General features: G+C 40.6%; 2 protein-coding genes across 4 annotated transcripts in view; both read left to right on the top strand.

Moving 5' to 3' along the window:
• The window catches only part of LOC122790854 (Fc receptor-like protein 5), a 1199590-nt gene that overhangs the window by 804574 nt on the left and 371655 nt on the right, over positions 1–23361 (top strand). The gene's annotated exons all lie outside the window — the stretch shown is intronic.
• On the top strand, positions 926–4827 carry LOC122790855 (heat shock factor protein 1-like). The gene is made up of 2 exons (XM_044058504.1): positions 926–1163; positions 3455–4827. Exons 1-2 carry the CDS (start codon positions 926–928, stop codon positions 4825–4827), a joined length of 1611 nt encoding a protein of 536 aa, XP_043914439.1.

The following is a 23361-nucleotide window of genomic DNA, read 5'->3' as shown; positions in this document are numbered from 1 at the left end:
ATGCCAAGGAATGCACAGTACTATCCTTTTGGAAGTCATTCATCCCTGGAAAATATTGTATTTTTTGGCACACCACCAACAGTTGAGTCATTAGTCAGGGACTTACGGACACAGGGAGTGATTTAGTCTTTGACTTTCGCTGGTCAGCAAGATGCGGGGATTCATTCAATTTTGTAAGAAAGGTATGGGATATAAATCCCAGACTGTCATTGTTATACTGTATTTGGCACTCATCACACCTATCATTGGGGCAATGGCACCTTTGGTATGTCACTACACAGGCATATCTGACAACTGTAACAGCCAAAGAGGTTCTATAGTGAACCAATATATAGTGTACATAACATGTCCTATGCAGACCATGTCAAGGTCGTAAATGTGTATTCTGTCTCCTACATGCTTTGGAGGGAGGTGTATAGATGCCATACAGGGCTGTGTCAGATCCCACTGTGTACCTTCTGCATACCCAAGAAAGGACTTACACATGTAATACCTGTTCTACACACCTACACCTTGACTGTGGTAATAAATAGTACATGCTGGAGAGACAGGTTTGTAACCCAGACACTACACCATATATGTAACAGCCTAACAGGGTTCCCATCCATGTGGAGCACACTTCCACTGTAATGCAGTGACCGTGCCCTCTTGTGAGGTTCTGAGAGTTGTTTACGCAGTTAATGGGAAATACTGCAGTTTTGTGAATCTTGTTTAGGGAGGTCAAGCATTTATTCGTTGTTCGGTTTACTGTGTGGCTTATAATTGTGAAACTGACAAAGTGCCGAACAATTGGAAAGCAAAACAAGGGCCTTCAGTCATGTGTTTCTTGGAGTGGTGGCAGTATTTGGAAAGACTGTCACACAGTCAAGATCAATAACTACTTGTGGTTCGGGAGCTCCTTGTGGAGGGAGACTCAGCCCACGGGATGGAAATGTCTGGTGGGGTCTCGGCTGGAAATGTGCCAGCCTTTCTAACTAAACTGTGGACATTAGTGGAGGATCCTGATACTGACCCTCTTATCTGCTGGAGCCTGAGTGGGCAGAGCTTCCATGTATTTGACCAAGGACAGTTTGCCAAAGAGGTACTTCCAAAATACTTCAAACATAACAACATGGCCAGCTTTGTGCGTCAGCTGAACATGTATGGGTTTCGCAAAGTAGTGCATAGGTTCATAGGTTCATACTAGGCTATCTGCCCTAGGGCATTTATAAGCCTAGCTTGAGTGTGTTTGGCTTTCTCCACCCATTTTAAATGAATTTTTCTATGCCCATTTTCGAGATTAGTATACTGTGCCTCTGTCTAACAGTGACACAGAAGTGATACCCGGGGTAAACCTACGATCTCGCATCCACTCATCAAGATTCCTTTTGAAGAGAGTCAATGAGGGACTCTGCCTAACCTGGACTGGGATTTTATTCCAGAGTGAAGGGAGACTCTGGGTTATGAATCTGTCCCTCCAGCATGTCCTATTTATTTCAGTGCTGAGGTTCAAGTCTCTCGAGTGCGTAGCTTGATGGGATTTGGATTTTCTGAGGTGCAGCATGTCCATTAACTCCGGGTTGGACATGGCTTTATACGTCAGGCACAGATTGCCTCTGAGCAGGTGGTATGCCACTGAGTAGAGCTGGTGTTTCTTTAACCGGGCAGCATATGGCATCTGTTTGAGCCCTTTGATCCTCTTGGTGAGGTACTTTTGGGGTCTTTCCAGTTGCTGCAGGTGTCTGGTAAGGTACATCCCAAAAGGGGCATTGTACTCAATTATGGGCCTGATGAGGGATGAGTAAAGAGGCACGATGACCTCCCCTGATCTAGATGTGAATCCCTTCATAACTAGGTGGGCTATATAAAATGTTTTTCTAACCACTTTGGCCACGTGGTTTTCAAATGAGAGATTGCTATCAACTTGGGTCCCCAGGTCCCTAATTACTTCTTCCAGATTTAATGGATTACCACCTATGTGGTAATTTGTGGGCACTTTGTTTTTGCCAAAGGGGATGACTATACACTTTTTGGCGTTTAGCTTGAGGCCATGGCTCTGGCATCAGTTGTCTGTTTCTATGAGGCCCTTTTGTAGGATGCTTGTGTTGGCTGGAGAGTCGATTATGGCGCCTAGTTTGCAGTCATCTGCGAACTTGGTCAGCCACAGTCCTTCCGAGTTGGCCTGTACCTCCGAGAAATATATACCGAACAACAGAGGTCCCAGGACTGAGCCTTGTGGGACGCCACTTGTAACTGGTTTGGAGTCTGACATGACTCCAGCAATTCTAACCATGTGAGTTCTGTCCTTGAGCCAGTTTGCAACCCATCTAGTGACATAGGGGTTTATATTTAAGCTGGTGAGCTTATCTATAATGCCCAAGTGGGGTATTGTATCGAAGGCTTTTGCGAGGTCCAGGTAGGCTGTGTGGACTACCTTCCCCTCGCCAATGGCCTTGGTGACTGTTTCAAAGAAATCAACCAGGTTTAAGAGGCAGGATCTGCCCTTAACAAAGCTGAACTGGGTAGGATCCAGTGTCTGTAGGTCCCCAATATCTTTATTTATGAGGTCCATGATGATCCTTTCCATAGCTTTGCAGACCAAGCTAGTCAGGCTTATGGGGCGATAGTTTCCAGGATCCGTTGAGGCACCACCTTTGTGGAGAGGGACCACTGTTGCTGTACGCCACTCTTTGGGTACATATCCTGTAGCAAGGCTGAGATTGAACAGTAGTTTTATGTTTGGATTTAGCTCTTCCTGGAGTTCATGTAGGACGCAGCCCGGGACACCGTCTGGTCCCATTGATGCTGTGTTTTTTGCTTTGGAGAGGGCGGCTCTTACCTGAGCATCTGAGATGTCAGGGGGGCAGTACTCTGCTGGGATAGATATTTGCCCTTTTGGTGGGGAGGGGGGAGAAGTCTGTGGGTTCGGTGCATTTTTTGTCATTTTGGACTAATTCTGAGCATATCTGGGAATTCCCACCCAGGTTCCTAACATAACTAAAGAAAGCCTTGTGATTATCCTTAGTGTCCTGTGCAATTTTTCTCTTGAAGCTGGCCTTAGACGATTTTATGAGTGCCCATAGTTTTTTTGCTAATACTGATCAGAGATGCCTTCCCTTTTTGGGATTTTGCTCTATCATGTAGTAGCTTCCTCCTTCTATTGTATAGTTTGTTTATGGCTGGGGTCCACCAGACAGGACGCCTGCCTTTGAAGGATTGGTTCTTGGTTTTATTTGGGATTGCATGATCCATGCATTCCTGAAGGTGTTAATAGAATGCGTTTATAAAGGATTCTGCAGTCTGGGCCGTATTTTCCACAGGCCCGGGGGCTTTGAAGGATTCCACCTCGGTTTTGAGGAGTGTGAAATTTGCTTTAGAGAAGTTTTTCACTGTGGTTTTCTGGGCAGGGGCTGGGATCGAGATGTGAATATCCAGTGAGATTAGTTTATGGTCTGATCTTACCAGTGAGGGATACATATTGAACAAGGAGGGCTGGTGAAGCCAGAGAAAGATGATACAGAATTTCAGCATCCATACTTTGTGCGAGGCAAGGACCATCTTTTGGAAAACATCAAGAGAAAAGTAACAAATGTTGCTGGTGTAAAAAATGAAGAGGTTAAGGTACGGCAAGACAATATTAGCAAGATCTTAACTGATGTGCAATTAATGAGAGGAAAACAAGACACTATGGATTCTCATATACTAACACTGAAACATGAGAATGAGGCTTTGTGGAGAGAAGTTGCCAGCCTACGACTGAAGCATGCTGAGCAGCAGGAAATAGTGACAAAGCTGATTCACTTCCTGGTCTCACTGGTACAGCCAAATCATGTGATTGGAATGAAGAGAAAAATTCCCTTAATGTTAAATGACAGCAGTTCAGCGCATCCGTTTCCCAAGTATGGACGGCAGTATTCATTTGAGCATCGGCATGACTCTGATGATTTCACACCATCACCTCCTCCATATACCAGTATAAATGTTTACTCCACTGACTCCCCCGAAAGCTGTGGCCCAGTCATCTCTGATGTAACAGACATGACTCATTCAAGTCCTTCCATTTCTCCCAGCAGAACTAGTCTCATAATTCATGTAAAAGAAGAGCCACCAAGCCCTACCATAGGTCCCCAAGTTGAGCAAATGAGTCCTGTAAATTCCACGGCTGAGTCCTTATTGTCTCCCGGCATGTTAACTGACTCCATCCTCCAAGAACATGAAAACAACGGAAATGGTGCCTCCAGCAGTGCCATCTCAGATCATGAGCAGTCTCAGTGTGAACAGAGCTGCCTCAGTATTGCCTGCCTTGACAATTTGATGCATTTTGCTCAGATGTCAGAGGTCACTCGTCTTTTCCCCAGTCCTACCTCTTCCTCCTCCTCTCTTCATTGCAGACCACAGCAAGGGAATGAGCTAACAGACCATGTAGATGGTGATGATCTTAGTCTGGAGAACTTTCAGAACATGCTAACATCACAAGGTTTCACCATAGACTCCAGCGCTCTCCTGGATCTTTTTAGCCCCTCCTTGTCCATCACAGACATGGGTATACCTGATGTGGAGAGTGGCCAGTCAACAATCCAGGAGTTACTGAATTCACAAGAACAGAAAGGCCCAGATACAGAGAATAGTGCTGCTAACAAAGCAGGAAAACTATCAGTCCATTATACGACACACCCAGTGTTTTTTGTTGACTCTGGCTTACCAGAAACAGGAAACAGAGATTTGCCTGTACTTTTGGAGGTGGGAGGAGGGTTGTATTTCACAGAGGATGATTCATCTGAGGACCCTACTATTGCATTTTTTGCAGGTGTGGAGCAGCCCAAAGAAAAAGACCCTGGCATATCATAAATCATGACTGAAACGTAAAAGGAAGTCAAGTTTTGCAGATGTTCTGATAACATAGAATGAAAGGTCTTGAAAATTAGTTCTTTGTTAATCCAGCTGATTGTACCCATGAAATCAGCATGAATTTGCACTGCATTGGTTTCCAGCCTTAACTGTGTGCTACCCAAGCATTGCTTATGTTGGCATGGCCAGTACCAGATTGATAGCTTGCAGATCTGCACAGGATAGCTAGTGAGAAACCTTTCATTTGCCAGAGGAGTGGTAACGTGAGTTTACATGTGTGCACTGCTTCCATCCTTACAGAAATGACACACTAACGCTGTACAGTTGGAAGTGGTGTGGTGGTTGTAGTAAAAAAGAGGAAAAAAATTAGGACGGAAAACGAATAAGTGAATAATCAAGCAGTAGCATCACAGCCTTGTTCCCTTAAGCTTGCTGCTGTTTGCACAGACAGAGTTTTTCACCACTACTGTATGTATTTAATGGAAAACAAACTTACGTACATGATTTTCTATGGTGATAAGAAGCTTTTATTTGTGTCCACTTTTGCTTTAGCCATATTTGTATATTTACGTAGATTATTATGAATAGTAAATATTGTATTTTTACAGAAGAGATGCTTATATACAACAAAAGTACTATAAGAAAAGTTATGGTTTTCTGTGGTTTAAAGTGCATATTTTTGTAACATCCAGTTGCATATAACTGATTGCCCACTGTGTGATATTTAGTACTAAGCATAACTGTTTTAACCAAAAGCTTGCATAAATCAGAATGTGACTATGCACCTCAAAGTAGGTTTATCTGCTGTAAGCAATTGAAGGTTTATATTTTGAGACAAAAAACAGAGATGCGCTTGCACTTTCGTAGTGATAGTTACATGGTCATGTGTTCTTATCGGCCATTAGCGACTGCTCCCTTCTCTGTGTACAAGTGTGCATCATGCACAAATATGCAAGACCCCCCTCCCTGCAGGACCATTTGTAAATTTTGCTGCACACTAAAGCAAATCAGATTGTTCCAGTAGGATGCCAATAAGGTGGGCCTGCTACTTATCACAAGTCTTCTGTCCAGTCCTTAAGTAGCAGCTTGCCCCACTTTGTGTATTTCTACCAGTTTCATGAGTTTTTAGCATCATACCTTTTTACCATCTTTGCATTTCTAATCCAGGAATACTAACCTCTCTATTTACTAGTGAGCATTTTTCTTTTTTTTTAAACTTTTTTTCATACTAAGTGCCTGTATATTGATTCACGACTTATAGTTTGTTGTTCCAGGAAATAGTAGCCATTTAATCTTCATCCAGTTGGGTTATTTTAAGCTATGAAATAGTTTCTCTCCTTGTTGTTTCAGAGTGAAATCTCCTTTCCCCAAAGGTCATTGATGTTGGGGTTGATTCTTTTAATAGTAGTGGTTGTAGAGGTCTTTACCCTGTGTAGAAAAATCTGTGTTCAGATTCTACTGCAAGTTGTTCAGAGGTAGAATTCGATAATGAGGATATTAATCGGTTGTCCTAGACCTATTTTTCCATTACTTCAGACACCTTTCCCTGTTGCATGGACAATGGCTTGCCTCCATTTGCAAATACTTCTTCCTACACAGGTTTTTCATTGTAGTCTTTGAAAAGGTATTTATTGTATGTCTTTTATCACTTTACCTGGCTCAGACTTCCTTCTGACCTATACTGATGTTCATTGTACTATTCACTGTTGCAGTCATCATTTGTGGGATATTCTGCCTGCCAGAAGCCCAACAGCCAACCTAAGATTCATGGGTGTACCTTCCCCTCCCATTTACTACATATGGGCATTTGTAGTACAATAAGAGCATTGGCTAATAGCATCTGTAGAATTTTCTTGCTAACTGTGCGTAACTGCAACATTGTCAGTCAGTTGGCTGACCCACTTCCAAAGGAAAGAAAAGTACCTCATAGAGGAATTAAGGTGGTATTTTTCTAAGTGCTGTAATTGGTGTCTCATGTTTGATAGTGGCTGGTTTGAATATTGTTGGTAAATTGAATAACTGTATTGATTCTGAAGAAGCAAGGTCCCCTCCAAGGTTTTTATTCTTGTTGCCTCTCCTGCCTTGGCTTGCAGCACAGTGTGGCTGCTTGTCCACATCATGTCAGATTCACCCAAAAGGACAAGAGCTAAATATTTCTGGGAGTTTGCGTCTCATAAAGAGGGCATATGTCTTTTGTGGAACAGCTGAGGCATCAGTCAAAGTTTCTGGGAGCAAACCTCCAGGAAAAGAAACATGACAATAAGTGTCATGATATAAAATATCAGGAGACCAAGGACAGTGTGTCACATGGCTTGGGTTTTCCTTAGTCCAGCAGCTCTGGACTCAGTAAATCACCTTCACTGCCCCCATCTTCAGACTGTATGTTGGCCAAGGCCCCTTGAGTGAACACTGTGCAGGCTACATTGCCATTGTCTCTGTATGTCCTCCCCAGACAGATGACAGAAAGGTTTTTTTTTTATGCCATGGGAGCCTCTGTGTCAGAGCATTGTTCTCTTGTTATCAAGGGTTGAGTCCCAACAGTCTTCATTTGTTAGGAAGTTCTCAATGTCTAAATGGAGAGCCTGGTCATTTGCCCATTCTCCAAGTTCTCCAATGTGGCTTTTTCTGGATCTAGGAGGCCTAAGACACTAAAAGTCAAATGGTAGCCATGAGTTTACCGCAACCAAAGTTGAGCAGTGCCTTCATTCCTTTAACTTTCCAGGCTTTCTCTCAATGACTTCTGCTAGCTTAGGATTTCCTGTCATTGCTGAAGTTGAAGCAGCATGCTGTGGAAGTACCTTTGTTGTTTGTGCACCCTTCTGAAATAAGGGTGCACCTCCTTTGGAGGATTTAGACACCCCCGATTCTGATTCAGATGGATTGCGCTGTGTGAGTCTTTGTTTTTTGCTTCTCTCCAATACAGATCTGACACTGATGTTACCTCATTCTCTGCCCCTCCATGAAAGGATTTCTTCTTTGGGGACATCCTTCATAAGGAGAAGGAGATGTACTAGTGGAAGTCTAAGTAGTTAGAAGCCCAGCTCAAATACAGAGCCTCCATGGTTTGCATGAGACTTGGGCTCTTGCTGTTCATCCTTTTATGAATGGCTTGGAGTATGTGTTTGTTGTTGCATCTATGGGGCTGGAATCCCTCTCTTCTGCTCTCCCTTTGCACCACTACCTCTTTCATGTCAAAGTAGTGACAGAGTTGTCCCTGAATTAAGCTGTCTCCTTACCCGTGTTTTTTCCTGACCATCTCAACAAGGAGAGGAACCTTGCTTTTCTTGGAGGTTCACAGATAGCTTAGATTTTACCTCTACAAGACAAAAGAATTTTGGAAAAACTGACCAGCTCTTGGTGTCCCTGGCAAGGGGCAGAGAGGGAAACTGTTAATAAGGAAACACTGGAAATGGATTGCACATTACCTTACTCTCTTCACTTGGTCAGTTCAAAACTAGGCTCAGACACCACCTGGGAACAAATTGGCTATGTCACTGTATCAAGCCTGGTTAACCTGTCTCTGGAATGTGTAAATCTGCTAGGTAACCTACTATGTATTTTTATCCGATTCTTTCGCTGAATAACACTACCTGATGATTTGTTATAATGTTTGCTCTTCTAATCACTAAAAATATTCTATATGTAATTTGTATATATTGCCCATCTAATCTCTGTAAATAATATATTTGTTATTTAGGTTCATAGATTAGTACTAGGCTAACTGCCCTTGTGGGCCATTTTCAGCCTAGCCAATTACCCCATTTGAGAATCAAACCCTGCACGTTATGTTTGTAAGGTAAACACCTTAAACATTATGATGTGACATGTTATGATGATTTGTTATTCCATGGAGCTTTTCTCCCCGGGCCTTTGCTGAAAATGGACATGCATCCAGTCGGACTATCCCGGTCAACAAATTTAAAATAAAACAAAATAAAAAAATAAATAAAATGTACAAGTTGCACAATGCGATGCAGAACAAGACAATCATAACTGTGTTAGGACAAATGTCTGTAACGGACCCAGGAAAACTGCAGATGGTTCATCCCCCTCATCACAGCTTGTAGATGTGTCAGCTCCCAAAACCATGCTGACACCTATCAATGATATCAGACCTTTTCAGAGAGTAGGGATGCATGAGTAGGCTGAATGATGCCATTGTCCTTGTTAGCCTGTTATACACATATGAACCTATGGAGCCATGCACCTATAGTGCTGTACCTTGCTGAAGACATATTTCTTCTGTGCTGACATCCCAGCCTGTATTCTGATGTTTATGGGTTTATTGTCACTGTGTACCCATAGGTGTCTCTCACACTAACCTGAAACTGAAACATAAACAGGTCCATGAAACACCTTTTATTGTGTAAGTATACAGCCATTACAACATCACCCAATGTTCAGTACATAAAATAATGTGGTTTACTCATTACAAATGGCAGCATACAATATCTGTCAGTGACCAGTACAAGTGGCATGGAAAAGGCAACAATGGATTAAACAAATACATATTAATTTATATAGTCACCCTGTGCATCAGACACATAGCTTCATTTCCCTGGTAGTAATTTATATAGTCACCCTGTACATCAGACACATACTGTAGCTTCATGTCCCTGCAATACACAAGTACATGTTAATTTATATAGTCACCCTGTGCATCAGACACATACTGTAGCTTCATGTCCCTGCATTACACAAGTACATGTTAATTTATACAGTCACCCTGTACATCAGACACATAGCTACATTTCCCTGGTAGTAATTTATATAGTCACCCTGTGCATCAGACACATACTGTAGCTTCATTTCCCTGCATCGATGATGAGGATGACAGGGATGATGCACTGGTATCATCACTTGCACAGGGTTTTGTGTGGGGGTGTGGGAGGCCTAGGCTGACTTAATAGCTTGAAAGCATGTGTGTGAGTCAGGAAAGGAAAGAGTCAAGTTGGACCATGGAAATGTGTGGTGTGTGTCTATAGGTGACTTGATTGTGAATGTGGTATGTGAGTGTCTGTGTGAACACAGTCAAGCTCAGTACTAGCCCTACATGTGTGCATTTTGGACAGCTTTGAGCGATGCATGATAGAGCTGACAGTTCACCGTCTCCACCTCCAAACACGGGAACTGGCTCTGCCAGGAGTTGCACTGGCCCCTCCATGCCCAAGGTCAGAAGATGGGCTACTACCTGACAATGACTGCTGTCTGCTGGGACCATGTCCTCCATGGGAACACCTAGTACCATGAGCCCATGGCCTGCCACATCTTGGTGTTGACAGCACACTCCCCTCTGGAGTGCTGGATGTACTGGCATTATTGGAGCATGATTGTGCACTACCATGTGGACTCTCAGTAGATGTAGTTGCTGATCTACATCCATGAGTGTGACGCTCAACTCCAGCTAGATGTTCCATCACAGACAATGTGTGTTCTAAGACAGATAGTCTGCGATCTGTCTCAGACCAATGTATTTCCACGAGGTTAACCAACTGTTCCAGGTTATCAGCAACATGGTGGAGGCAGTCACAGATATCAGACTGTGCTGCATCCATAAGCCTGAGAATTAATCTGGAATTCCTTTCAGAATGTGCCTGTACCTCCATGATGGCCCAAAACATACACCGAGTGACACTTGATGAGACACCTGCAATAGGTGTTGGAAGGACAGCAGGCCTCCTGTGAGCACCCCTATCAATCCGCCTGTGTGGAATCTCACCATCTCTTTGGCTATGGCTAGTATCAACACTCAGTGCAGCCATAGTTTCCACACTTTAATGTTCAATGTCCCTACCCTCTGACTGTCCAATATCTGTGGCCTCCGTTGACTGGGTATGTGTAGGCATACTGCCTGTGTATGGTGATAATGAGGGCAAAAGAGGGATGTAAACCTCTGAGACAGATTCAGTCCCTGCAACCCCCATCTGTGCCTCAGTTTGGCCACCATCATCATCAGAGTCTGAAGAGACACTGACATCAGGTTGTGAAGGGGACAGAGACCAATCCTCTAGTCACCTGTGGTAAAAAAGGGAAAAAGCAGTACATTAATACCTGCACTACTATGCTCTGCAGGACTGTGTTGCAATATATGTTAAGCTGTATACACTGCTGTCATCATTGCCAACCTGTTTACTCCCCAACCCCATATAGTAGGACAGGAGGACATTATTTTCCAACAAGCATGTAGGTACTTTTCAATAAAAGCTCTTTAAACCAGACTCACGAGCATGAATGAAGTACACTGTGAACATTTTCAAAACTCTGCACAGTTGACACATATGGAAATCTGTAATGTCCTGACAATACTGTCACATCTATCAGCATGGTCACACCTACAAGGCATAGGTATGACTCTAAACTGCACACTGAGAAAATATCTGTGCAGTTGGCAAAAATTACAGACAGTACATCAATCCAACCAGAAGGATAGGGATGACACCTTACTGAATACCCAACCAACAACACAACTATAACCAACAAAAAACTATGTAAAACATCGAACAGCAAAAGGCAGAAAAAGCAAAAATAAACCAAGGAACTTTATTATATTAGTGCTTTTGGCCAGTTATACCAGCCTGCCTCAGATATTCAAAAACAGTCATATGACCACCCTTAAATACCCTTCAATTAACATAACTAATTAACCCTTAAAACAATACTTACTACAGAATAATTTAAAAATATATAAATAAAATAAAATTATTATAGCATATATGAGATGTAATAATCCTGCAATGGTGGTGCTGCAGTAGCGTTGTCGCCTCACAGTAAGATGTTGTCCGGTTCAATTTTCAGCTAGAGCGTCTTCTGCATGGAGATGTGCGTGAGTGGGTGTACCTTCATTGAAGGTTGTGTGTCAGGCCTGGCAAGCCAGTATGTAAAAATCAACTGCCAATCATTAGCAGACCGGAGTTCCACTGTGGTGACCCCTAACCGGGAAAAGCCGAAAGACACAAACAAATATGAGATGTAATAATGCTACAATATAATTATAAAAGTTATCTATACAATACTTTTAATTATAACACACTAGAAATAGATACAACATCATTTAAGCCAGGAAACACTGATGCATTAAAAACAAGGTCCACCACAATTCATGTTGTTTAAGAAGAATATTCCATGGTTCCCCCTAAGGTTTACCAATACCTGGTCTAAAACAACAAATTTAAACGCATGATTTGGAAGTTCTTTAATGCATTTCACAAGAGCAGTCATTTCCTTTAGTACTTGCATATCATACGTATGTTCATAAACTCACTGTTTGAGCTTGCTCTCAGTTTTTCCCCCATAATATGCTGCACCAGAACAACACTTAGCAGCATAAACCACACCTTGGGACTGGCAAGAATAGTGGCCTGTAACACAGATACACTTAGTGCCCAAATAAAAATGGTCACACTCGAGTATAAACATACATTGAGTACACATTCCACATTTCCTCATCCTCCACACAGATTGTGTTTTTGTTAAGGACAAACTATCACACCAATCCATAAGATTGTTATCACATCTAAATACAAACTTAGGGGTATTTCCTATTTTTACCATAATGTTTTATCATTTTTTATATGATATGTTAACTCAAGGTGTGGTTTATGCTGCTGAGTGTTGTTCTTGCCCAACATATTATGTGGGAAAAACTGAGCATAAGCTCAAACAGAGGGTTTATGAACATACGTATGATATGCAAGTACTAAAGGAAATGAGTGCTCTTGTGAAACACATTAAAGACCTTCCAAATCATACATTTAAATTTGTTGTTTTAGAATAGGTACTGGTAAACCCTAGGGGGGACCATGGAATATTCTTCTTAAACAACGTGAATTGTGGTGGACATTGTTTTCAAACCCAAATGCCCAGCCGGTCAACTTTTACTCTCCTTTTCCCTTGCTAAAAAATGGAATTCCCTTCCCTCTACCCTGAGGACCTGTGACAACCTACACTCCTTCAAAACTTAACTTCTCTCCTACCTGCATACTTACCAAAAATGTAACTGCACACTTCACTCTATACCTCCCAAGCTCCCCTTTTCCTTCTCTCCTGGCTAACCTTCATACCTTCCATATTTCTCTTAGTCATGCATTGCTAATGTTATGAATTAGAAAACAAAAGAAGCACTCCACGGCTTAATGGCAACTCTTTATTGTAGAATAAAAACAGTAAGCGCTTTCACATTACGAAGAACGTTTCTTCAGACTTCAAAAAACACATATCCTGACTGCATTTAAATACCCATCTATACACTTATTAACCAGCCACTAAAGGCAAACCATTAAACAATCAAGTAAATTAATTGTGTCTTCATCAATTAGATATACATATATCTAAGGGAAACTCTTATAACCTTATATAACAAAAACTTCCTACCTATGTATTATGTGAACAAATGTTACAAAATTCTAAAAATATTTTCAATATTATATAAATATATATATTATGTTAAAAAAATATATATATATATATATATATATATATATATATATATATATATATATATATATATATATATATATATATATTGTGTGAATTTTATAAATGGCAAATAATAAAATAAATAATTAATTCTATTAATATAAAGATGTCAAGAATCTAAATGGCAATGCTCAGATCTCCTCTGAGCTAAAACAGAATGGCATTAAATATACTGATCCGAAGGATATTGCCAATATCCTGGCAGATCAATTCAGTGCCAACTTCACCCCCCACTCACCCCCTAAATGGCCCATCTCAATACCGGAAGATTGCCAAATTCCAGTAATAACAGCCACACAGGTACAAAACGCACTCTCTAAAGCCAAGAATACAGCATCCATGGGACCAGATGACATCCCAGGCTGTGTACTACATGAACTACAATATGAACTGGCACCTCACCTAAGTGTCATGTTTAATCATAGCCTCACCTCAGGTTTCGTGCCCACTGAGTGGCGCAGAGCTACAGTTATCCCAATCCACAAGGGGGGATCCACCTTGGATCCCGGAAACTACTGTCCCATCAGTCTGACAAGCCTTATCTGCAAGGCCATGGAGCGTATTATCATGGAAGTTATAAACAAAGACATTGGCAACCTTCAAACACTGGACCCCACCCAGTTTGGGTTTGTGAAGGGCTGATCTTGTCTCCTGAACGTGATTGACTTCTTTAAATTAGTCTCCAGAGCCATGGACAAGGGTAAGGTGGTCGACACAGCCTATCTAGACCTTGCCAAGGCCTTTGACACCATCCCCCACTCTGGAATCATAGATAAACTTACTAAGTTGGGCATTAATCCCTATGTCACCCAATGGGTTGCTAAATGGCTTACTGATAGAACCCACACTGTAAAAGTAGCCGACTCCAAATCCAGCTCCAGACAAGTGACAAGTGGAGTACCTCAGGGTTCAGTCCTGGGGCCGCTCTTGTTTAGCATCTACTTCTCTGAAGTACAGGTCAACACTAAGTGACTCTGGCTAACAAAGTTTGCAGATGACTGCAAACTGGGAGCCATTATTGAATCCCCAAATTATGTGGATACTCTACAAAAGGGCCTTACAGAAACAGATGCTTGGTGCCAGAGCCATGGGCTCAAGCTCAATGCCAAGAAATGTATTGTTATCCCTTTGGGAAAGACATGTATCCATGAATTACCATATAGGTGGCAGTACACTAAACACAGAAAGTGTGATAAGAGACTTAGGGACACAGGTGGACAGTGGTCTCACCTTCGATAACCACATCGCCACAACAGTCAGGAAATCCTTCTATGTGGCACACCTCATCATGAAGGGCTTTTCATCCAGAAAAAAGGAGGTCATTGTCCCACTGTACTCATCCCTCATTAGACCCATTATAGAATACAACGCCCCATTTGGTATGTACCTCTCAAGACATCTGCAACAACTGGAAAGGCCTCAGAAATACCTCACTAAAAGAATCACAGGCCTAAAGCAGATGCCCTACGCTGACCGTCTTAAAAAATGCCAGCTATACTCTGTCGCATATCGTCTACTCAGAGGCGATCTCTACTTAACATACAAGGCCATGTCAAACCCAGAGCTGTTGGACATGCTACACTTAAAGAAATCCCAATCCCTCAGAGCTACACGCTCCAGGAATCTAAACCTTGTCATCACAATAAACAAAACATGCTGGAGGGATAGGTTCCTGACCCAGAGACTCCCCAGACTCTGGAATAGATTGCCCATACATGTCAAGCAGAGTGCCTCTTTGGACCTCTTCAAGAGGAACCTTGACGATTGCATGGGAGAAAGGAAATTCACCCCATGGATCACGTCAGTCGCCCTGCTAGACAGGGGTCCAGGAAAGTAAATAATGTGGGAAGAAATAGCCAGGGAATTGTTATGGCTAGGCTTGTATAGGCCCTAGGGCTGATAGCCTAGTACCAACCTATGAACCTATAAATATAAATATATATATAAAAACGCATAAAAATGCATAAAATACACATTCTATAATTTTATAAATAAAAATACTTACAATAGAATATCCCTATTTATAATATGATACAAAACTACATTTTAACATATATACACATTCATATTTATATCATATGAATGTATACAAAAAATATGTTCCTGTAATAAATCTAAAAATTCCTAAAAACCCTTTTTATTCAGATATAACAGAAGTGAACAAATGATAAGTAAGAAAAAATCTGATAATAAAATAAGTGGGTTAGTCATACCATATATGAACAAAAATAGTAGAATTAAAGAAATTATAAATAATAATTGGAGAATGTTAATGGTAGATGATAGAATTAGAGAATTGGCAGGAGATAGACCAAATGTTACCTATAAAAATATGAAGTCTCTAAAAAGACTACTTTGCTATGAAGACAATAGGAAAGAGTTAATACATTCACAAAGGAAGGGCACTTTTGCATGTAGACACTGCAATCAATGTAGCTGTATGCTTAATGGGAATGAGTTTGTACACCCTGATAATGGAAGAAAGTTTACATTTGACAAATATGCTGACTGTAGATCTAGAGATTTGATCTACAAAGCTCAATGTCAATTGTGTGCATCATTTTATGTGGGAAAGACAAATAGGACCCTAAGAGAAAGGGTCAGAGTACATGTTTATGCCATAAACAAAGAAAATAAAAACAATGCTTTGGCCAAACATGTTATTACAATAGATCTAGACACAGTTTTAAATTCATGGCATTGGAAGTGATTGTAAAAACAGAGAGACTGGGTAACATCAGAAATTACACGGAAGAAAGAGAGAATAAATGGATAAGATTACAAGCCAATAGAGGACATGACTTGAATGAGAAAAGCTCACTCAAGCCATTTTTATTAGCCAAACCATATAAACATTGAATTATCTCTAGGTTGTCATTCATGGAACATAATTTAATTACTTGTATCGCATATGCATTTTTGACAGTTACAGATGTTTACAAGAGTTTTATATATATATATATATACACATATTTTTATATGTCTATTTTAAATGAGATATTTATTTTGTACATACATACATATATTTTAGGAATTTTTAGATTTATTAAAGGAATATATTTTTTGTATACATTCATATGATATAAATATGAATGTGTATATATGTTAAAAATGTAGTTTTGTATCATATTATAAATAGGGATATTCTATTGTAAGTATTTTTATTTATAAAATTATAGAATGTGTATTTTATGCATTTTTATGCATTTTTATATATATATTTATATTTACATCTTTATATTAATAGAATTAATTATTTATTTTATTATTTGCCATTTATAAAATTCACACGATATATATATATATATATATATATATATATATATATATATATATATATTTTTTTTAACATAATATATATATTTATATAATATTGAAAATATTTTTAGAATTTTGTAACATTTGTTCACATAATACATAGGTAGGAAGTTTTTGTTATATAAGGTTATAAGAGTTTCCCTTAGATGTATGTATATCTAATTGATGAAGACACAATTAATTTACAATTAATTTACTTGATTGTTTAATGGTTTGCCTTTAGTGGCTGGTTAATAAGTGTATAGATGGGTATTTAAATGCAGTCAGGATATGTGTTTTTTGAAGTCTGAAGAAACGTTCTTCGTAACGTGAAAGCACTTACTGTTTTTTATTCTACAATAAAGAGTTGCCGTTAAGCCGTGGAGTGCTTCTTTTGTTTTCTAATTCGTAACAGAGATTTTTCTTGAGAGGCACCTAGCCCAGGACTGGTTTGTTTTATTTGAATTTCATGCATTGCTAATGTAACTAAAAGCTACTCCCGACCCTATGCAAATTGCATATCATCCTCCAGGATTCTTTCTTTAACGTCCAATGTTATTTAATTGAAGGACTACCAACTTGAATGCATTCTATCTACGGTTTGAAAATTCAACCCTTTGTATGTAGATCAATTTTATCTTTGTATTTTATTTGTGCTTCTTAATTGTTTGATCATTATGTCTTGTAACATTGTATTATGGAGCTTTTCTCCCCAGGCCTCCATTGAAAATGGGCTCTTTAGTCCAGTGGACCTCCCCAGTCACCAAACTGGAATAAATAAATAAATAAATAAATAAATAAATAAATAAATAAATAAATGCATCAGTGTTTCCTGGCTTAAATGATGTTGTAATAGTGAAGTATTTCCCCTACTAAAGTACCAATTACAGTAATATTTTTCTTTTAGCTGGTTTGCGTGATGCGGTGTGATACGCAGAATTGCTTAAACATGCTTAATGAAGGAAACATGGCAATTACTATATTGGCTTAAAACACCTGTGTTTCTTAACTAGCTGTATAGCTTGGCATGTTAATGTACTGTTAATCAGGTTCAATGTTCCTGGTTTTGAAGTAGGACACATGTGTAATTTTTAAATGTGATTATTATGTTTTCAACTAAATATATCAATATAGTGCTATTAAGCATAGCTAAGCAATGCAGCGCTCCATGCCATGTCATGCAAAACATCTTTAAAGAAAAGAAAAATGGGGAGATAGGACAGTGGTGAAATGGTGTGCAAGCAGGGGAAAAAACAACATGAAAGACAGGTAGGGATGTGCAGAACAGGTGTAGGAAAGAATCGGAGCTATCCATTTCTTGGAAAAGAACAACTGTGCAGTTTCACAGATTTTTTAGTTGAATTTGAAATTTCACCCCCAGAGAGGGGCGATGACAACAAAATTGGATTGTCAAGCCAACTGGACCAAATTATGCATGTCTAGTGGGCACATGTGTGAAATGGAGAGCTACCTATGGGATGATATATTTGGGCGGGACAAGTGCCCATTTTGTTTTAAGGTGAGAGTAGAATGTTAGGGAAGGGGCATAGGTAGGTATAGAGGAGGTAAGTTGGGAAGATGAGGAAGCTTTTGCAGACAGACAAGACAGGCAAGACAGCAGACAGGATTGGTGTGTGACACAAGGGAGGGTGAACACACTGGATGCGGAGGGTGTTGTGGAATCCCAGTCCCATGAGCATCCACACTGTAGCTGTGTAACCCAAGTCCTCACCCATGGGACTGTCAGCATTGCTCCTTTACTGCCCCTATGGTGGCAGTGGTGGAGGCTGGCATGTAGGGTGATGCTGCCCCACCAGGATGGCAAGCATGCTCTCCATCTGATGCAGTCATACACTGACAGTTCTGCATAGCAACTCATGCACCATACATGGCAATTCTTGATGGGAGACAAAATCTGCCCCTCCATCTCCACTCCCAGAGGGAGGCCCAGCCCCAGCCTGTGGGGCAAAACTAACTGATGCCCCAGGGGATGCAGGGGCAGCAGAGGGGCCACCACCAGGCTGCAGCCCAGATGTGCCGGGTTCTGGTGTCACGGTTGGGGAAGCCAAGGTAGGTGGATCACCTGGAAACAGCCTACCTTGTCATGCTGTAGTAAATTACATATAAACATAAGGTTATATAAGTAATAACCAAACAAATGTTAGTATTAAAATAATGGAAGATAATATTTATTAATCAAAATACATTTTAAGGTATATTACTGTGAACACAGCAATAAATCACATAAAGTAAGTATGTTAACAGCAAACCACTATGAAATAATACATAAGGCCAACATAACAGTTAGTTAAAAATAATATATTAATATCAAATCATAACAATAATAAATAGCATTAATACATTAAAGAAGATAAGAGCTCGGAAGAGAGAGAAAAACATACCATTAGTTACTTCACAGGTAATATTACTATACAGACTACTAATACATACTTCTACAGGTTTGCAGTGTCAGCTGTGAGTATAGTTACTACAATTCTTGTATAGATGATGTTGCATGTACATACCTCTCAACCTGTTAGCATGGGACAGTATGGACCAAGCACTAACAAATGTAGGTACACTACTACTTGGAACTGTTTTACATATTGTGCTCATACATTACTACCAAGGTGTTCTGTAAATGGATTTGCCAATATATTGCTTTCCAAGTAATATCATGTATCTGATAATTAAGGGCCAGTCATATGGGGCACTAGTCATTACATTCTGCAAAAACATAACAGTTGAGAGGTATGTTCGTGTACACTAAGTACACTAGACATCTGGTTATTTGTGAGCTGGCTGCCATGGGATTAGAACACACAAGCAGTGACTGCAGGAATTATGTGTGCTTCATTTCAATATAATAAATTCTTAAAAAGCTTGCACTTTTAAGATGTTTCTTGGAACATTTTGTGTGAAATCCTACATTTAAACACATGCATAGCTGTGTACGGTATCACATTGGAAACCAAATGCAGTGAACACATGCATAATGATCACTTTAGCTGCCTACAGTAGTTATCAAAGCACCATCTCCTTTTACACTCTAATGATTTATGTCAAATGAAATCTGCCTGTTACACACACATATGGCTGTTGAGGTTGTCTGTTAACCTATACCCTGTTCATTCACTGTGTGCTATCTACAACATATTTCTGGAAAATTACAATAATTCAGACTTCAATCTTAATTTTGGTATTGCACTACATTTGTCCGACATTTGTTGGTGCACTATTTATTAGTTAATATGTAACAATTGACTTGTGTCTGAATGGAACACACATGCAGGGAATACTGGAATAATGACAGCTTATTTGAAAATTTACTTATCAAAGCACAATTCTTTTGTAAACTTTATCGATAACATGTTCCTTTAAATCTGGTATTTAGACACACGGATAGCAGTTCAGGGCTTCACTTACCTTACCTGTATACCATGTTCATTGCCTGGGTGGAATATATAGCAGTATTTTAGACAAAATCAGCAGAACAGAGCCCTGAACCTTACTGTGGGTAATGCACTGCATTTGTTTCAGACAGTTTTTGATGCAGACTTTCTTTCTGTACATTAAACAGTTGACTGGTGTCAGATTAGAACACACATGCAGTGAATACTGGAATAGTGGACACTTTTTATTTGAAAACATTAAATAAGAAAGCATCATCATTCTTTAGAATTTATTGATTATTGCTGCTTCAAGTCTGGCATGTAGACCATGGATAGCTGTGTGAAACATCTAGAAAGTAACCAGTATAGCCTCCCCATTCATTGAGTGCAACCTACTGCATATTTCAGACAATGAGCAGACCAGAACAATGAATCTTAATACTAGAAGACCCCAACACTGACTGATGTTTGGAAGCTATACTACACAGTATTGCATGTTTACCTGATGTAACCTGCTTTAGCATTACAGGTAGGCAGTGACACATTACTAAACATGTTGGGTGTCCCAGGTATGTCATACCTGACTGTTAAGACTGCAAACTAATTTATTATAAGATTACATTATGCATTAAGTTATTAGTCTGAAGTATCCCTACTTACCACACTCTTGTCTCATCTTGGCCAGGTGCTCAGCATGGGACTCGACATTGCAAGCTCTCTCTTCTGCAGCTGTTGAAAGATCCTTGTTTCCCGTCTTTCCTAACCTAGAGTAGTCCAAATACAGGCTTTGCTGTATTCTGGACTTTTGGAAAGTTCCTGTGTTGCTCATTTCCTTTCTTGGATAAAGGGAGGCTTCTTTGTTCACCAGTGGCAGTGGGGAGCTTAGAGCAGCCTATCTATCCCTGGAGGAGTGTTTCCAGCACAATAATCTGGTAGCCTATTGGCCGTTTTGGGCCAAATTCTACCTGTTTCAATTCCCCCCTGTATAAAACCCGCTTTAGCGCGGCTTTGCACGATTTTGCACAGAGCGCAGCATCGGGCAACGCAGCTTAATTGGGTTTAAACCATTTCAGCTCCACAAAGTCTGCTCTTCACTTTTTCCCTTAGAACTGATCTAGTTCTCATAATAAACACCCTATTCCTACTCTAAAGCCGGGCACTTGCTCACTAAAGCAATTATATAAGTCAGCACTAAAAAATTAAAAGCACTACACCCTCACAAACTCCCCTTGAGTACCTTGTTCCTCACTGGCCCTTGTTTCAATTATAAAGGAATTCCCAATACTATTCTAGCATGTCCAACGGTCAGTTGTCAATCTCCTGTCCAGTCCAGCTGGTGAATCTGGGAATCTTGAGGCAATGTTACAACTGCCTCATGTACACAGACAACCCTCTCCTCCTCCCAACAAATTCCAACACATGTGAGAGATGCAACCATATAGCCAAACTGGAGGCTAAGTTCTCTCAACTCAATACTGGCATAACCAGTCAGGAGGAGAAGGAAACCACACTCACTACAATTCCAGTCTCACATAGACCTACCACGACAGCAAACCAAACACATAAACACACAAAAACATACTCAGAGGCTCTAAATAAAAATCTTTCTAAGCAACAGAGACCTCCAAAGCAGACACCCAAGCAACCGCTACCCCAAAACAAAACACGTGCAACACATAGCTCACAAAGCCAGTGTGCTGAACAGTCACAGCCCTTAAGGCTAAACAACACACCTGATACACTTGTAATAGGTGACTCTATCGTCAGGCACACTGACGTCCTGCTCATCAGGCTGAACAAGGAGAAGGTCACAGTGAGCTGCCTGTCGGGCGCTAGGATCCGCCACATAATACAAGCACTCAGGTCACTCCAAGGCAAGTACAAATATGACTCAGTCATTGTCCATGCTGGTGTGAATGACCTGAGATGTACCTCCCTGGACTACATGAAAAGAGACATAAAGGAGCTCTCTGAGCATGTAGCCCAGGCTGGTATGACTCTGACCTTGAGTAGCATCTTACCCTCACCAAGAATGATGCCACAATATGAAGACAAGATGATCAATTTCAACAATTGGCTTAAGTATTGGTGTCATTCAAAGGGGATCCAATGCCTGTCAGCCTGGGATGACATGCTCGACAAGCCACGATGCTTCGCTAGGGACGGCTTGCATCTGTCACCCCTGGGCTTTCGGATATTGGCAAAGGCTCTTGCCAACCCCATAGTGCCTTTTTTAGGCAAGGCTCAAAAGACAAACCCACCTCCATAGGTATCACAAGGGATAAGAAACTAAGAGTAATGCTACTCAATGCCAAAAGTCTAAACCTCAAGATGCACGCACTTGAAACTCTCCTTATCATGGAGAACTTCGATATCTGTGCAGTAACAGAAACCTGGTTCAAGGCTCCTGAGAGCACCCCAGCACTACCAGGTTATACCTCATACCATGTTTTTCGGCCCCAAAACTTGGACCGAACCACAAAAGGAGGGGGAGTATCAATATTCGTCAAAGATACCCACACCTCCAGGTTGGTGGCACAGCATGAAGCATCAGAGACTATCCATGTGCAACTAACAGTGGGTAAAACTGCCTTCCAGTTTATAGCCTGCTACAGACCACCCTCCCAAACCCAGGAACCCCACTCGGCCTTCCTGAGAACATTGGAAAATATGAAGGTCTCTCCAAACACCATTAAATTGGGTGACTTCAACTACCCAAACATAGACTGGGAGCATTACTCTAGCTCCAACACCTTAGCCCAAAGGTTCCTAGAATTTATAAACTCAAATGCTATGGAACAGCTTGTTACCACTCCCACAAGAGGGGAAAACATACTGGACCTGATCATCACCAACATGGGGACTCTATGCTCCAGACCAGAAGTGTATCCCTCACTGGTAAGATCAGACCATAAACTAATCTCACTAGATATTTACATCCCGACCCCAACCCCTGCCCAGAAAACCACAGTGAAAAACTTCTCTAAAGCAAATTTCACACTCCTCAAAACTGAGGTGGAATCCTTCAAAGCCCCCGGGTCTGTGGAAAATATGGCCCAGACCACAGTATCCTTTATAAACGCATTCTATGAACAACTTCAGGAATGCATGTATCATGCAATCCCAAACAAAACCAAGACCCAATCCTCCAAAGGCAGGCATCCTGTCTGGTGGACCCCAGCCATAAACAAACAATACAATAGAAGGAGGAAGCTACTGCATGATAGAGCAAAATCCCAAAAAGGGAAGGCATCTCTAATCAGTATTAGCAAAAAACTATGGGCACTCATAAAATCGTCTAAGGCCAGCTTCGAGAGAAAAATTGCACAGGACACTAAGGATAATTACAAGGCTTTCTTTTGTCATGTTA

Source organism: Protopterus annectens, chromosome 16.part0 (assembly GCF_019279795.1).
Source record: "Protopterus annectens isolate FY-2018-M chromosome 16.part0, PAN1.0, whole genome shotgun sequence".
Lineage (NCBI taxonomy): Eukaryota > Metazoa > Chordata > Ceratodontiformes > Protopteridae > Protopterus > Protopterus annectens.
Note: the sequence above shows the minus strand (reverse complement) of the source record. Positions and strands in the feature narration are given on the sequence as shown.

Bases quoted from the DNA above. Each gene is read 5' to 3' on its own strand.
- LOC122790855 (XM_044058504.1), top strand. From the start codon at position 926: ATGGAAATGTCTGGTGGGGTCTCGGCTGGAAATGTGCCAGCCTTTCTA. The intron at 1,164-3,454 runs ATAGGTTCATAG...AGTGAGGGATAC, and splicing joins TGGGTTTCGCAAAGTAGTGC to ATATTGAACAAGGAGGGCTG.